This window comes from Oncorhynchus masou, chromosome 28, assembly GCF_036934945.1.
Source record: "Oncorhynchus masou masou isolate Uvic2021 chromosome 28, UVic_Omas_1.1, whole genome shotgun sequence".
In the NCBI taxonomy this organism is placed as follows: domain Eukaryota; kingdom Metazoa; phylum Chordata; class Actinopteri; order Salmoniformes; family Salmonidae; genus Oncorhynchus; species Oncorhynchus masou.
Window position 1 is genome coordinate 44,256,757 of NC_088239.1, and position 16,634 is coordinate 44,273,390.

Consider the following 16,634-nt stretch of genomic DNA (forward strand, 5'->3'; position numbering starts at 1 on the left):
AAAATAATTCCAATATCCAAACAGTGCACTGTGCACGCACCAACTGATGAATTGAAAGAGACATCTGTTACAAAAGTGTAATGACATTCAGCGATTTTCATTAGGCCTACTACAGTGGTGTGTATTTATATGTGTCAAGGGAAGCCACGCTTTCCCCAACAATGTGAACAATAATAATAAATAAAACAATTTTAAATAATGTTTCATAATTTTCCTTCAATTCGCAAGTGGCTGAATCTATCTCAGCGGAGAAAGCATACAGTATGAGAGAGTGAAACAGCGCCCCTCTGGCTCAGCATGTGTAGTAACATTTCATACTTTTTTTTGGGACAGACCCCATCAGATACATGAGCTACGGAGGAGAGCTGTTTCGCTCGATAGGATGCATTCTCCGGTGAGATTGATGCATTTTGCTGTCCGCACACGTTCTGGTCAAATTATCAATATTTAGAGACCCCCCCCCCACCAAGTTGGACTTTTGTTGCCTTTAGGTGAGCTCATGTCTATGTCTCTTTCAGGGGAGATTGACGATCCCTGGCTCACCCCATAATTCAGACACCCCTCTCCACAACATTTGATCTATTTCATAGCCAACATACAGTATCTGTTCATAGGTTTTTGGCACTTTGGTTCCTCGACTGGGATGCAATGCTTCCATCTAGAGGTGTACTACTGAACACAATGTGATGATGAGACTACCATCTTGTGTACATCACTACATAATACCACTCTGTCTTTTTTTATAGACATTTCACAGGCTGCACCACAGGTGAGTAGAGAATAAAGCATAGCGTAGAGTTACAGTAGAGTAGATTACAGACTACTGCAGTTTTTACATACTGGAGTCCAATCAAATCTGTGAAGAAGCATCAAGACCAGAATATAATTTTATTTCTTCATTTCAAACTATTTACAAGGGTCTCAAAATGAGTACACACATTTATTTCAACTGTAGACACTTCAAACAGAACAATTAAGACAAAAAAAAAATGGGCATGAATTGAGAATTAATCAAGAGCTTCATCAGGAAAGTTATATTTATTATTAACAGATAGACGTATCCTTTCACGAAACAATAAAACGTAAAACAATTAAAAAGGTGCATCTTCCTAACTCTTTTTACAGGTTTTGTTCATCCGACACAAATTTAGGTTCATACAAATTCTTCCATGTGAAGCAACCCAAGTGCTTTCTTGAAAACGAAAGACCTGGGAATTAAATCAAATCTCTCAATATCTATTTTAAGACGAATAAGTGAGCTCGTTAAATAAAGGCATAAAATCATTGTCACTCGCTGTGAATGTCAAGCCTGTGAGAATGTATTTATCTATAGGCTATACATCTCCGAAGAAATACTCTCAGTAGAAATCCATCAGGATTAACGTCAAAACAATTTGCCATGTTCAAATATCAGACCCTCTTTCCATATTAACATTCCATTTCAGATTGTATTTGCACTTTCATACAGGCCTTTTCCTACCCTTCCTTGTCCTGGTCTTATAGTGCTCTGTAGACACGGAAGCATTATACTACCACTAAACTTAATTTGGCTCATGTAGACTTGTGTCAAGCCACCGCCATTTCAGCTTCTAAGAAAGAATAAGCAAATGAGTGATGTAGCTAAGAATTGTTAATATTAAATAAGCATTTTTGGAGCAAGGCCTTTTCTTTTTCCAACAAAAGTTGTGTGAAATTCATTCTATAATTTTATCACTGGATAACTTAATTATGGAACAGAAGTGTAATACATCTATTCTAAAATATATTATTTGCACAATGTTAGCCCATACTCAAAACAAAGGACATTGTACCCATATTTTCTCTCAGGGCCATATAATCTTCGTCATACATGTACTGTAGCTTCATTCTCAAACTGCGAACCAAAATACTGCCCAGTGTAAAAAAATATACTATATTTATTTTGACCCTTCAAACAAGACAAAACTGCACTGTTTTGTTTCTTGATGATGAAAAACCACATAAAAGCACGTGCAGGCAGGATTAATAAAACTTGTGAAAAAGCAGAGCACCATAATGATTCTGAGGAGCTTGAGAAATAATGAATGTCTAACAGTGTCCGTGTCCCTCCTTTGTTGTTGTCATTGGCTCGCTAAATAAGCATCACTAACACCTGTTTTCATTTATTGATTGACCATCTGTCTGACCATCTTCACTGTCATGCTGTTTTCCTCCTGTCCACAAGGTGGCTCTAGTAAGACACAGGGAAATCTTGTTCCAGTCTTCCTCCAGCCTCCTTCAAGAAACCAGCAATGCCACAGCTGTCAGTCAGTCAACATGAGGCACATGATTTTAGACCAAAACACAGAGGAGCAGTCAATACAATATTTCTGCTGGCCATTTTAACTGTCGTCTTCACAGTGCTTGCACTTCTTCAAGTAACGGCAGGTGTCTTAGGTATATTTTGTTATGCCCTTTTTGGCATAACAAAAGAGAGGATATATTGGAGTGATTTTCCTCTATAGTGAGTCAGTACTGTTATGTCATCACTGTTCATAACAGAAGATCTGTTTTGTTGTTGTTCCCCCCCTCACTGTCTCTGACCGTCATACTGTCATGCCCTCCTCCCGTAGTCTAGATTCCTGTGTGATTCCCCTCATGTCTTTTTGGCAATGGACCGCTGGGGTTTCTGCTTACGCAAGTGTGCCTCGATCTCGTGTCGGAAGAAGAGCATGCCCAGCTGGCCGTGTGAGGCTTCGTTCATGGCCTTGGACTGCATGCACATCCTGTACTGATCCGGGGGCAGCTCGTCAGCACAGCGCTTCTCGTGCCACAGGTGGAAGAGGCCCCGCGATGGGGACCGGACCACCAGCAGGTTGCTGTGCAGGTACTTCCTGTAAAGGTGAACATCCTCACCACCCCAACCTTTGATGTCCACGTCAAAACCACCTGGAAGGAGGGACAACATGAATTCATAAACTCACTTTAATCAATCTGTTGAATAGCCACCACTAGTCAGCTACCTGCTCCCCCTCCCCCTGCTACTTCCCCGTGGACATTCTTTCTCCTGCTGCCCCCTCCATTCTACTCCCCCTATTGACATTCCGCCCCCTCCAACGGACTTTACTCTGCCCCCACCCCAACGACATTCATCACTGTTGCAGTTGTAAATATGTATATTGTAACTTCTTTTTTGTTGTTTATTTCACTCAATGATCGTTCTCCCACACCCCCTCAACATTTCCGTTGTGTTTCCACCACAACGGAAATGTATCTACAGTTGTTATTATTATATTGGGGCTATTTCTATTTCTATTGTTGTTTTCTTATTACCGTTTTCATTATTTTATTTCACTTAGTCCTGCATGTTGGAGCCCTTTAGCCTAAGAATTTCACTGTACCCTGCAATCACGCCTACAACCCTGTACATGTGAGCATTAAACACTCTGAATCTATATACACTGATACTACAAAATATTAAGGACACTTTCCTGATATTGAGTTGCCCCCCCCTCCCCCCTCCCAGAACAGCCTTATTTCGTCGGGGCGTGGACCCTACAAGGTGTTGAAAGCGTTTGACAGGGATGCTAGACCATGTTGACTCCAGCACTTTTGGAAAGTTAGCTGGATGTCCTTTGGGTGGTGGACCTTTCTTGATACACATGGGAAACGGTTGAGCGTGGAAAAACCCAGCTGCATTGCAGTTCTGAACAAACCGTTGCACCCGGCACCTACTACCATACTTCACTCAAAGGAACTTCAAACTCTTGTCTTGCCCATTCATCATCCGAATGGCACACACACACAATCCATGTCTCCTTCGTCTCAAGGCTTTAAAAACCCTTCTTTAACCCGTGTCCTCCACTTCATCTACGCTGATGTGACTTCAACAAGTGACTTCCATCATGGATCGCAGCCTTCACCTGGATTCACCTGGTCTGTCTATGTCATGGAAAGAGCAGGTGTTCTTAATGTTTTGTACACAGCAGTGTATTATGTTCTACCAGTTTTTTCTACATGCATAATGCATGGAGTCTGATGATATGACAGCAGTGGAGTGACAAAATATTGCGATAGAACCTCAGGACATGCCCCAACGTGACTTTCAGAGGAAGTAAGACGCTGACGTCAGTTCTTTTCCAACCAACTGGACGACATCCTCTTCATACCCTAGGTGACACGGTTAATCATGTTTTACTTATTGATGCACGAGTGCGGTTTTTCCTCCCCCCACCTCTCTCTCTTTCTCTCTTTTTAAGATGACTGCAGACTGTTCAGTGCTGAGGGGCTAAACAATGAACCGAACCAGGAAGCTGGGAAATTGTGTATTTGTCTGGCCCTGGTGCCTAAAAATATCCCCTCTGTTTGAAGTCACCCCGTCTTTTCTCTTCACCTCACTGTGAGAAGCACATTGTTTATTTTCTCTCTCTCTCTCTCTCTCTCTCTCTCTCTCTCTCTCTCTCTCTCTCTGTGCCTCTCTCTCCCTCTCTGTCCGTGCCTCTCTCCACCTCCCTTCATCTCTCTCTACTTTGGGTGAAAACCTCATCACAGATAAATTCATTATTCATCACCATTCGCATCACATCACATCTACATCTCAAATCACTCGCCCTAGAGTTGCAAGGGGTATTTGATGTATTATAGGGTCACACCGATGTGTCTCTCTCCTGAGAGTTTAAGGTCAGACAGATGCTGTACCTCTGTCTGCCCTACGAGCCCTGGTCAAAAGTCGTGCATCATATACGGAATAGGGTGCCATTTGGGACGCAGACACTGTCCAGAAACGACCCTTATTTACAGCATAGTTTATAGCCTGTGACTTCATCGAATGGCCTCGACTGAGGTGGAAAAATGCATTGAGGCAAAACCTGTCCTGAGAGCCAATATGCCTGAGTCCATAATAATATCGCAGATGGTTTGGATATAACAATTTACCAGCGATGAGCACGGTAACATGATATTTACCTATGTTGATGAAATCTGATCTGTACTGGCACGTCATTCCGAAGCCAAAGTCTCTCCATAATCCTGTGTCCTTTTTAATCACCTATTGAAAATAGCAACAACAACAAAAGAACAGGCAAATCTTTAAGGTAAGAAAATGTGCTGTTGCACATATTTCTGAGGACATCTGCGAAAGCAGGTTTCTTACCAGCTGCTGTTCAACTGGCGGGATGTGGTCATGATTGCCGTAGATCAGGGTTGGGTTATACTGGCTGAACAGAACAGGATAGAAGACCTTCTTACCTGGGGAAGAAATAAATACATGAAAATGTAACCTAACATAGCTAAGATTTCCAAAGTATTAATTACCAATGGTTAATACAAAACAACATCTCAACAGTTATTTCATTCAAATCTCAGCTTTGTTCGAAAACCAAAAGGCACAGCGGCCCAAGCCGAACATAGCACTGATGTGGATTTGTTCCGTGTACTGTAGTACCAGGTTGAGCATTGAGACGGCAGGTGTTCAGGAAGTCGGCGGTAAAGTAGATGTCGACGTCACAGAAGAAGAGGAGGACGTTTCCTCCCTTCCACGCCCTGGCGCCCACATCCAGGCCACGCCCCCTGGAGAACTCCTCATTCAGCTGGAGCAGGGAGAAGTTCTTAAAGTTGATCTCCCTGCAGAGAGAGAAGAAGAATACTTTATTGTCCTTTATACACAAATGTCCAACAGAAATGTGTCTTCTGCTTTAACCCAACCTCTCCGAAAGAAACTCAAATGCAAACAGGTTGAGGATGGAGGTTGGAGCAGAGAGAGAGAGAGAGAGGGGGGAGAGGGGAAGAGAGAATTTGACAGAATTGGAGATGAAATTGGAGTTGATTCAGAGACAGAACCCAACGGATACTAGACAGAGGGAGACAGTGTGGCAAAAGAAATGGACCAAAAATGAATTAGCATCATTGGTTTAAAGTTCATTTAGTAGAGGGAGTGGGACAGGCTTAATTCATCCGTGTCTAATAGGTCTTATGAGCGCAGAGGGCCCAACTGAGTCCGAATACAGACACTGCATACAATATACACAGCTCTGTCTTTGTACTGTACCATTAAACTACAACACACACACACACACACACACACACACACACACACACACACACACACACACACACACACACACACACACACACACACACACACACACACACACACACACACACACTAGCCCCGTATGCTGTAGTGAACCTAATTCCCCCTTTGACAACAGCAGAACTAATAAGATCAGGTCTGTAAAGTGGCTACATGATGGCTGGGTCCCAAATGGCACCTACAGTATGCCCTACGTAGTTAATGTGCTATTTACTCTGTCAACGTGACAAATGTGTTTTGTGACATCACCGCCTCCTTTAGGCATTATTATCATCCACCCACGGTAAACAACCACTGATTGATGTGCCGTTATCAGTGTGGGATTAGGCCCTTGTGGATAGAGTGGCACGTTGTGGGCTCAACTCAAATACAAGCCTGCTACCGTACAGAGACAGAGAGACAGACAGAGACAAAGAGACAGACAGAGACAGACAGAGACAGAGAGACAGAGAGAATGAGGGACAGACAGACAGAGAGGGGACTGCTATGGGAGTTCAAAGACGGACGCACGCACACACACACACATACATACACAGCAGGATCCATCGGGATAAATTATACATCCATTCCTAACCTTGGGCCTTGGGCCTTGCACTAGGGGGAAATAGCAAGAAAACATTGCAATGAATTGTTTGAGATGTGAACACTATAAAGTTGTTAATACATTATTAATGAACGCTCTCACATGATCACATATTCATGCCCAAAATGGATCAGAAATTCAACTTTCCAGTTAAAAAGAGAACATAATTACTCATCTGTGACATAAATGATGATGTACTGTGGTGTATTTTATTCACAGGTCTGGTAGCAGAAGATAACCGGATAATATTTCCAGGGACAACCCATAGATTCAACTGTAGCCCACCAGCAGACCAAAGACCATGAGGAACATAATCCGTTTTTTATTATTGAGTTTTTATTCAAATATAATATTGAAACGTGACTCATGAGCCTTTTATTATGGTCCGCTATAGCACTGTGTGATAGTTCTGAATGGTGGCTAATCTCTAGCTTTGCACTGCAGGGTTAGATGTTACTCCAAGGTAGTTATATGGCGGGAGGCGACGTGACAGTTGTAGTATAGATGCCGTATCTTAATTTGATCAAAATGGAAATGCAAACTTGTAGTGTATTGAAGGTTTAAAAATGCTTCCAAAGTCTCAAATTTCCACTTAAAAATATGAGACTGGAATCGATTTATTGGGATACCCATTAACCGACGCCAATGGCGACAGTTAGTCTTACTTGGGTCCGACAGTTTGTCATAATGAATTTGCCCTAATGAAAAATGTATCAACCCCCTACAACAACAAAAATTAACATTCATTATAATCCACATAATAATTCACATTATTTTGCTGCTGTGAGAAACTGGGTCAAATCAAGATGCGGCATCTGTAGTTCAGCCTGACACTATAGCCTGTAGGCTATTCCCAGTGCGGAGTCCTTCTCCCCGTCTCTTATCATCTCTCTATCAGCATCTAGCCAAACTGAACCAGAGGGAAGGGCTCCTTCTCTCCTTCCTGGGGGCTCTGGAATAGATCAACTGTGTATTTGATTTCAGATTAATCTGTATGGAGACCGATTTATGTCTGCTGTCAGAAAGAAAACAGATTTAGGACCAGTGTACATGAGCTTAATCCTGCGTAGACACACACAGATACACCCACGTTTTGGCTGGTGTGATCAAAACCGATACCAGCCAATAGGTGGGTGTGTGGCCAGAACAAAAACACCCACGTTTTGGCTGGTGTGGCCAGAACAGAACCCCCCCCCCCCGTGTTGGTTGGTGTGCCCAGGCATACGGACAGACAGACTGGCAGACAAATATAGACAGACAGAAACACAGACACCCACAGATACACCCACAAACGCAAAAATGCACACATGCTTGCCTACCACATACACATACTAAAACTCATACTAGTGCAGAATGTATGCTTGTAAATGTTGCCACTAGAATTCCCAGCCAGCTGTTGTTTATTGAAGGTGCACAAAATCTTTTAAGTCTCCAAAAATTCTTAGGACATTAAAACATTGTTTGCAAAGCCCCGTGGGAGTTTGTTCCCGCATTTGATAAATACCTTTTAAACCACAAATTATATTTAAAAAAACACATTAAATATGTATGTGGGCCAGAGTAATTAAAAGCAGGCAAACATGATTTAATTCAAATCACTTTAGTAGTGGGTAGGAGTGGGATTAGTTTAGGATTCAGGCTGCTTGTTGGAGTGTTTTCACTGTGATTCAAGCAGCACCAAGCCTAAGGCCAAAACACACTCTGGATATTTCCTTTTGCGATCCTGGTTTGGTATGTCCGTCTGGTGCTGGTCTGGGAAAACCCCCCCACCCCTCTCTCTCTCCCCCTCTCCCTCTACATCCTTCTATCCATTTCCAGCCATCCTCAGTACTGCCATGTCAAACAAGCCCAGGAAGGAGCTCCTGTCTGTCTGTCTGTCTGCCCTGTCCCGTCTTCTGCCTCCAGGGAGAGGAAATCTTCAACTAGGAGTTCAAGACCCCTCTCTGTCTACTGTTAACACCCTGAGGAGTCTCACTTCCTGTGTGTGTGCGCGTGTGCGTGTGTGTGTGTGTGCGTGTGTGCGTGTGAGTGTGTGAGCGTATGTATGTCTGAGGGAGAGCACTCACCGCCCATTTGTCTGACAGCCGGGGCCTCTAGTGTTTTGGAGGACCCTGGAGAGTTAGGATTCAGTCAAATGTTTTGAAGAAACATCATCAGCACTGGTCATTAAAAATGTAGACGTGTGGAGACGCAGGCCTCAAGCAAGGCCCCATTAAGCAGGGCTGAAGTGGTTTTTAAGTGTGTGTGTGTGTGTCTGTGTGTGCGTGTGTGAGAAAGACAGAGCATAATGAGAGGCAGATTTAAATGTACTTTAAGTGGATAAACATCAACATCAGCTTCCAGTTTCCTGAAAAGCCAAAATATTGCGTCATCCATATGAAATCCTACACTACCATGTGATGAAGCTTTTTGTTGTTGTTGTTGAAAGGACGCAGTGCTTTGTCTGTCTCCCTGAGGAGCTGGTCCCTCTGTGGAGTTGTAGGAATGGAGCATTAGCATTTTACTGTGCGCCGTTAGCTGTTGGGCTGGTGTTTATGCTCTGAGGACATCTGTGGTTCACAGGCGCTCAGCTATCACCCTGGGCTCAAAACGCTCTCCTCTTCTCTCTTCTCTCCTCTTCCGCTCTCTTCTCTTCTCTGCCGTGTCTTTTCTTCGATGCATCTCTTCTCCTCTCCTCTCCTCGCTCCCTCATGGACACTCATTTATTCATGTCTATCGATTCCCCCCACTCTTCAAACAGCTCGGTGTGTCTCTGTCCATCTCAAACCGGAGTGACGGACAGTTAGCGGTGGAAGCGTGTTCGACATGATAATCGTGTCTCGTTGTCTGGTACAGCTCACTAACATAGAGCATAAGGAATTGAACTTGATTTCAACCTGCTCTGTCGCTCTACTCTGATGATGTGATTTAACTGACTTGGATACAGAGCTTGCCCCTATGATTATGAACACAAATCGTCTTTGGGTAGGGAAGGACGACTTTAATTTAGTCAGGGCAGAAGCAGCAGCAGCAGCAAATGATCCCCCCGGTGCCTGCTGTTGGAAACAGACATTGACATCACACAAATCAATAACCATTCAGACCAATTCAACAGAAAAAAAGGAACAGGGAGAGATTGGAGTTTGGATGCTGTTATCTTTCCCTCTAGGAGATCCGTGCTCGATTACAGTGCCTGATCCAGAGTCCGATGAAGTGTACTTAACCATGGCGATTGACAACAGAGAGCTGTTTATAAGGTGACAAGAGGACAGACCGTGATTTGCACAGTAGATATGTTTGGCATCATGTGAGCTCCATTCTGAACTGTAGCAGACCGGGTTTCAAATAGTGTTACTTTGAAAGAGCTTGATTGAGTCTGCCTGGGGAGCACAGGGCAAGCTCACAAAACAAACCTAAATCATTTGAAAGTACACAATTACTATTTGAACCCAGGTCTGATGTGAGCTCAATCGTGGGACTGTTATGGCTGCGAAGATACCCGCTATCAGAGCAATTGTGATACAAAAAGCCTAGCAAGAACGAGGGACTGTAGTGCTCAGTTGCCTGTGAACTAGGCGAGCGAGACTGTGCAGATAGCAGGTGTCAACATACATCTTGTTACACGCAGGCGGTGTCTATGGTATTTTCTGGGAACAAAGCAAACACATCCTCCAAGGACCAACACAGCTCTTTCCCTTGCACAGTGAGACAACACATTAGCAGCGGAGGTCACTGTCTCAGAGACAATGCACAAGGACACCGTCTTGCCTTTCCCCCTTGAACTATTCACTCCGTCGCAGGCCATTCGCAGAGACATGAGAGCTGTTGAGAATGAGATATCTTTGAGCGAAAGACCTTGGCTCTCATCAGATTTCTCTTTCCAGACAATACTGTCTGCCTCGTTGTCATTGAGAGCAAGAAAGCGAGAGAATGAGAGAGAGAGAGAGAGAGAGAGAGAGAGAGAGAGAGAGAGAGAGAGAGAGAGAGAGAGAGAGAGAGAGAGAGAGAGAAAGAAAGCTGTAGTGTGACATCTGAAACCGGCTCAAAGCCTAGCATGAGGTGTGCGACTCTTTCTCTCCTTCTTTCTCTTTCTACCCCTGCAAACCATCCGGCCATTGGTGGGCACAGCATCTCCATGGCAACCTACCAGATAATCAGCACAGTACCAGAGTACCACGTGAACTCATTTCACCCACAAGGCGATCTCAAATTGACCCTGGACCTGTAATTGTATCTGCGGGCAATACACTAATTTCACTGCGACCGCTGTCATCCCTGATGCCAGGCCTGTAATATCCGACACTGGCAGAGGTCACCGAGTGCCTCTGGGTGGCCACACTCCTACATTATTCATCAGACGGGGCTGAGGTTTCTGAGTTGCTAAAAAGAGAGACAGGGAGTGTGTGTGTGCGTGTGTGTGTGTGTGTGTGGGGGGGGCACCCTAGCAAAAAATACAGTATAAAATAAATAATACAAATACTTAGCTATATTGTATGTTCACATATTTTTAAGTATATTATTTGATATTGTTCAGAGAAAGACATTTTGTTTAATACAAAACATCTGAAAAATATAGGTTTCAAAATTTCGGACACCCCTGTTTTCAGTACTCTAGCACTGTCCCCTTACCAAGAACCATTACAAATTAGCCAAAAACCTGGTTGCCTTTCCCAGGAAGCTGACATTTGGCCACAAGTGGATCTTCCAGAAAGACAATAACCCCAGGCACACATCAAAATCCACAAATAAATGGTTCCATGGCCACATAATTTACATTTTGTAATGTCCATCTCAGTCTCCGGATTTGAACCCCATTGAAAACCTGTGGTTTGAATTGAACAGGGCAGTTCATAAGAGCAGACGAAGGGTATCAAGGTTCTGGAAAGATCCTGTATGGAGGAATGGTTAAGATCCCTCCCAATGTTTTCTCCAATCTAATAAAACATTTTAGAAAAAGGCTCTGTGTCGTTTTCCACGCAAGGGGAGGGTGCTGGAGTATTGAAAACAGGGGTGTCAATAATTCTGACCCCTATCATTTTTAGATCATTCCTCTGAGCAATTTTATGAATATAAAATAATATAGTTTTTTTAAACGCATACAGTCAGTCATGTCTGCTCATCTGTGCATGTGCGAGCACGTGTGGGTGTGTGTTTCCACCCACCGAGACGTGTTCTCCAGGGTGCTCCGGACTTCATTCATCTGGTCCTTCCCAAAATACACCACTGTGAGGTGGACACGCCCATCCTGCCGCACACACACCTCTCTGCAACAAACACAAACACACACACACACACAAACACATTAAGACACAATGAATCAAACAGAGCAGGGGACTTACTATACACAACCCAAGTACAGAGAGGGCCATGGGGCAGGTAGCCTAGGTTGTAATCATTTGTTTTGCTTTTAGCAGACGTTCGCTGCGTTTGAAGCTTTCCTGGCGCAACGGAACCGATGGAATAATCGCCAAGGTCCAAACCCTGCACATTTGCACTGAAGGTAGGCCGAGACAAAAAGTTCAAAGTGTTTGAAAGAAAACACATATTGTATCAATAGAAGAGGTCAGTTCAAATGGGGTTACAGCGAGATCAGAGAGTACCCTCAAGGGTAGGAGCATACCAGAGGAGGCTGGTGGGAGGAGCTATAGGAGGACGGGCTCATTGTAATGGCTGGAATGGAATCAATGGAACTGTATCAAACACACTGCACTTATGGGAAACCACATTTCTGACTCCGTTCCATGGATTCCAATTCTAGCCATTACAATGAGCCCGTCCTCCTATAGCTCCTCCCAACAGCCTCCACTGGTGCATACGGTATATGCACAGGCTACATACAGTGTGTTACGTTTTTATATAGGAGTCACACAACGAGGACCTGGCACCAGACAGAAGCCTAGAGCGATCGATCTCCAGCACTAGTGCGACATTCTAGAACTCTAGCAAGCAGACATTCTGATGGAGACACGCCAAATGTATATGCTGTGCTCAGTAAATGAGTCACATGGCTTCTGAAAGACTGTCAGTTCGACCTCACATTCCTCTTCTCTCCACGTGAATGCGCACACACACACACACGCGCACAAACACACCACCTCCCCCTCCTCCCTTAAATATGGATGAGACCAAAGCATTTGCTCAGCGACTCAGGGAACCTTTGTACAGCATGAACAGCACCACTATATCACAGGTTCCCTCTGAGTCCAGGGGGCAGTTTAACGTGCTGGGATTAAGACTGCTACTAAGCAGGATTTGCCAGGGGGAAAAAAACACCCTCAAAGCCTTGATAAGCAGCTGTGCAGGAGTGTAACAAATTACAGGAATGAAAAGGTCTCTAACAGACAGACATGCCGTGGCTATCAGAGTACAAACAGAACCTTCATACCTCCTATACTCTGAATCCTTACTGCCGCGACAAACTAGGAATGTCAAACATGGATAACTACTGCATATTCGGTTTCTCCTTCCCTTTAACTCGGTTATTGCCTAACATTATCGTAGTTAATACAAGTGAACATGCTTTTTAAAATGTCTTTATTAACCCTTATTTTACCGTTGTTGTTTTTTTGTGAGGTAGGTTGCCGGAGAACACATTCTGATTTACCACAACAACCCGGGGAGAGGGGCGAAAAGGCCAATAACACGCATGAATAACTAAGTGGCTCTCACCTGAAGTTGTGCATGAAGTGTCTGAACTTGTCGGCCCTCTGGGAGAGGGGCACTATGATGTTGATGGGGACGTTAGCCGTGTCCACCCTCTCGTTCTTCACCTTCATCAGGGGCCCAAAGGGACGGAACAGAACCAGCTTCCTGAACTCACGGCTCTGGTCCCCTTTGAAGGTGAGCTCATACAGAGTGCCTTTGTCCTTCTCCGTCCGAGCGATACCTGGGGAAGGGAGAAGAGTGAGCTTACCCATACACACACCAGGGCTGTCAAATGCAGACAGACGCACACACACACACACACGCACACGCACACACACACACACACACACACACACACACACACACACACACACACACACACACACACACACACACACACACACACACACACACACACACACACACACACACACACACACAGCTGAACTGCAGTTCAGTTTATTTGATTATTTGTTGTTATAATGTTGATGGCTATCCAGTAGTGCATTGTGGATAATCTGCCTGGGTTTTGTCAACTGGTGAATATTTTCTCCACTTTGCTGCCTGAATCTGAAAGTTTTTTTGAAAAGAGAAGGATAGTCCTTGGCTGTGTGGCCATGGGAGAGAGAGACAGACCCAGAGAGACAGGGATAGACAGACAGGGCATTTCAAGCTCAGGGAGAGAGAGAGAGAGAGAGATACAGGACAGGGAGAGAGGGACAGACAGGGCATTTAAGTGAGAGAGAGAGAGTGCAACAGACCGGGTATTTCAGGCCCAGGGAGAGAGAGAGAAAAGGCATTTCAAGCCCAGGGAGAGAGAAAGGGCATTTTAAGCCCAGGGAGAGAGAGAGAAGCATTTTAAGCCCAGGGAGAGAGAGAGAAAAGGCATTTTAAGCCCAGGGAGAGAGAGAAAAGGCATTTCAAGCCCAGGGAGAGAGAAGGGGCATTTTAAGCCCAGAGAGAGAGAGAAAATGCATTTTAAGCCCAGGGAGAGAGGGAGAAGGCATTTTACAGTTTTTTTCGATTGCTAAACGACAGTGGGCACAACTGGAGTCACATGTGCAAAACTCTAACTACAGTCTGCACCACCAACAGTCACCTGAGCTAAACAGTTCACATCACCTGTAAAACTCATTCCAAGCAACACAACTCTTAACACATGGCTCAAAACACGCTCAGTGCAGCCAAACACTATGCACAACCCTCACTGAGATAACACACTGTCACTCAGAACACACTGAGAGTAAAAACACTAGCATCAAACACCAATACAGAAAATACAAACTTTTCATCTTTACAGTTTGAACAATTTCAGTGACTTCATACAAAGTAATATTTTCTTCAAAGAAAAGAGTGACATTCTTTCACATGATTTATTAAATTTTTTAGAACATAACAATTCTTTAAGGTAAATGAAAATTAGCAGTTTGCTTCAATAGTCTGTAGTAATTTACGGAATTACAGTAATGAGAAAAAAAAGGTAGAAACTAAAAGTACATACTGTAATTCAAACAAATAATTGAGGGGCTAATCCTGCCTCTCTCTAGCATCAGGCCACAGGTTTTCTTCAACATCTAATGTTTTCTCTTGCCATGCACCTGGGGAAGAACCTTCTGGAGTGCCTTATCCATCCCTGGCAGTCCTCTGGACTCGTGTCCTCACATCCGGCACGCATGGCTTCCAAAAGAGATATTTGGTCATGTGGGTGGTGACCAAACACTTTCCACCTCCAGGCAGAGAAAAACTCCTCTATTGGGTTGAGGAAGGGTGAATATGCAGGCAGGTACAAAACCATAAATCTGTGATGTGCTGCAAACCAATCTGTGACAGCTGCAGAGTGGTGAAAAGCAACGTTATCGCAAACTATGACAAAAACTTGGGGGTTTCTTACTGGCTCCCCCTGTTCTGCTGGCACTAGCTGAGCATAGAGCTGTTCTAGGAAAGCTATAAGCCTTTCTGTGTTGTATGGGCCAATGAGTGGTGTGTTGAGAAGCAAACCATCATTGGCCATTGCAGCATACATGGTGATATTTCCCCCCCTTTGGCCTGGAACCTCCACAGTGGCCCTTTGACCTATAACATTCCTTCCTCTGCGCCGTGTTTTGGCAAGGTTAAATCCAGCTTCATCGATAAATACAAATGAATGTGGTCTTTCCAGTGCTTCCACCTCCATTACTCTCTGAAAAACAGTAAGTGCACAGTTTTACTGTAGAAATGCTAGTGTTTTTTTTTACTGTAAATATTTTGTATAGCTGTGTACGTAACCTCAGACGTCTTACCTGGGCATATTGGTATCTTTGCTCTTTTACCCGTTCACTGTTTCTCTCGAACGGTACAGTGTATAACTGTTTCATTGTAACTTGGTGTTTCTTTAGGACTCGAGCAATAGTTGTTGTGCTGACAGAATTAACATTTTCAAATATATCATTATCAGCCAGCACTCTATCTTGAATCTCCCGCAGTTTTATTGCATTGTTGACAGCAACCATGTCAACAATAGCATTTTCCTGCGCATCTGAAAATATTTTTCCTCTTCCCCCTATTGGGGGCAGCCTTTGGGTCCTGTTGTAAAAATATATTTTACAGTCAAACTTACTGTATATCTGTGTAAATATTCTATAATTGCAATACAAAATGGATTCCTGTAATGTTTTCACATGATGGAAAATTCGCATTACAGATGCCACTGTGGATCTTTGCAGATTGGGTTGCACCCTCAATAGTGCCTCTCTCAATGAGAGACCATGGTTCACGACATGGTCTATAAGTGTAGCCCTTATTTCATCTGAAATAACAGCTCTTTGTCTTCCTCCACGCATCCGCCCTCTCCCTGCCACCCTTCTCCCTCCACGAACCCATCTTCCTTGTTCCATTTCCAAAATGAGTCTTTCTGAGCTCTACCTATATATACTGTAATATGTGTGTGTGTTCACTAACAAGTCTAAAACAAGTCACCTGCTTAGCCTTTCAGCTGAAATTGCAATCAGCAGTGTTTGAAAGGCACAAGGCTGAAATCTATTCCGTTTTGAATGTGTGGTTCACAGTTTTGACAGCAGTGTGTTAGCATTTGAACAAAGTGCTGTAAATCCACAGTGTTGTGCAGGTTGTGGTTAAAGTCATGGGATAAGTGTGTAGAGTTTTGAAAACTGTGTTCAAGCAATGAAAAACGAACTAGAGTTTGGTCCACATGAACTGCTGCTGTGCAGACTGTAGTTAGAGTTTTGCACATGTGACTCCAGTTGTGTCCACTGTCGTTTAGCAATCAAAAAAAAAACTGTAAGCCCAGGGAGAGAGAGAAAGGGCATTTTAAGCCCAGGGAGAGAGAAAGGGCATTTTAAGCCCAGGGAGAGAGAAAGGGCATTTTAAGCCCAGGGAGAG

General features: G+C 43.9%; 1 protein-coding gene across 3 annotated transcripts in view; it reads right to left on the reverse strand.

Moving 5' to 3' along the window:
• Positions 1 to 874: 874 nt before the first annotated feature.
• The window catches only part of LOC135517647 (chondroitin sulfate N-acetylgalactosaminyltransferase 1-like), a 37,139-nt gene continuing 21,379 nt past the window's right edge, over positions 875 to 16,634 (reverse strand). For all 3 annotated transcript variants that reach the window (XM_064942143.1, XM_064942141.1, XM_064942142.1), the window contains 6 exons: positions 13,281 to 13,497; positions 11,774 to 11,875; positions 5,402 to 5,580; positions 5,111 to 5,205; positions 4,924 to 5,005; positions 875 to 2,907 (listed from right to left, as the gene is read on the reverse strand). In XM_064942143.1, the coding sequence (XP_064798215.1) occupies positions 2,615 to 2,907; positions 4,924 to 5,005; positions 5,111 to 5,205; positions 5,402 to 5,580; positions 11,774 to 11,875; positions 13,281 to 13,497 (968 nt within the window). In that variant the 3' untranslated portion in view covers positions 875 to 2,614. The remainder of the gene's footprint in view (positions 2,908 to 4,923; positions 5,006 to 5,110; positions 5,206 to 5,401; positions 5,581 to 11,773; positions 11,876 to 13,280; positions 13,498 to 16,634) is intronic.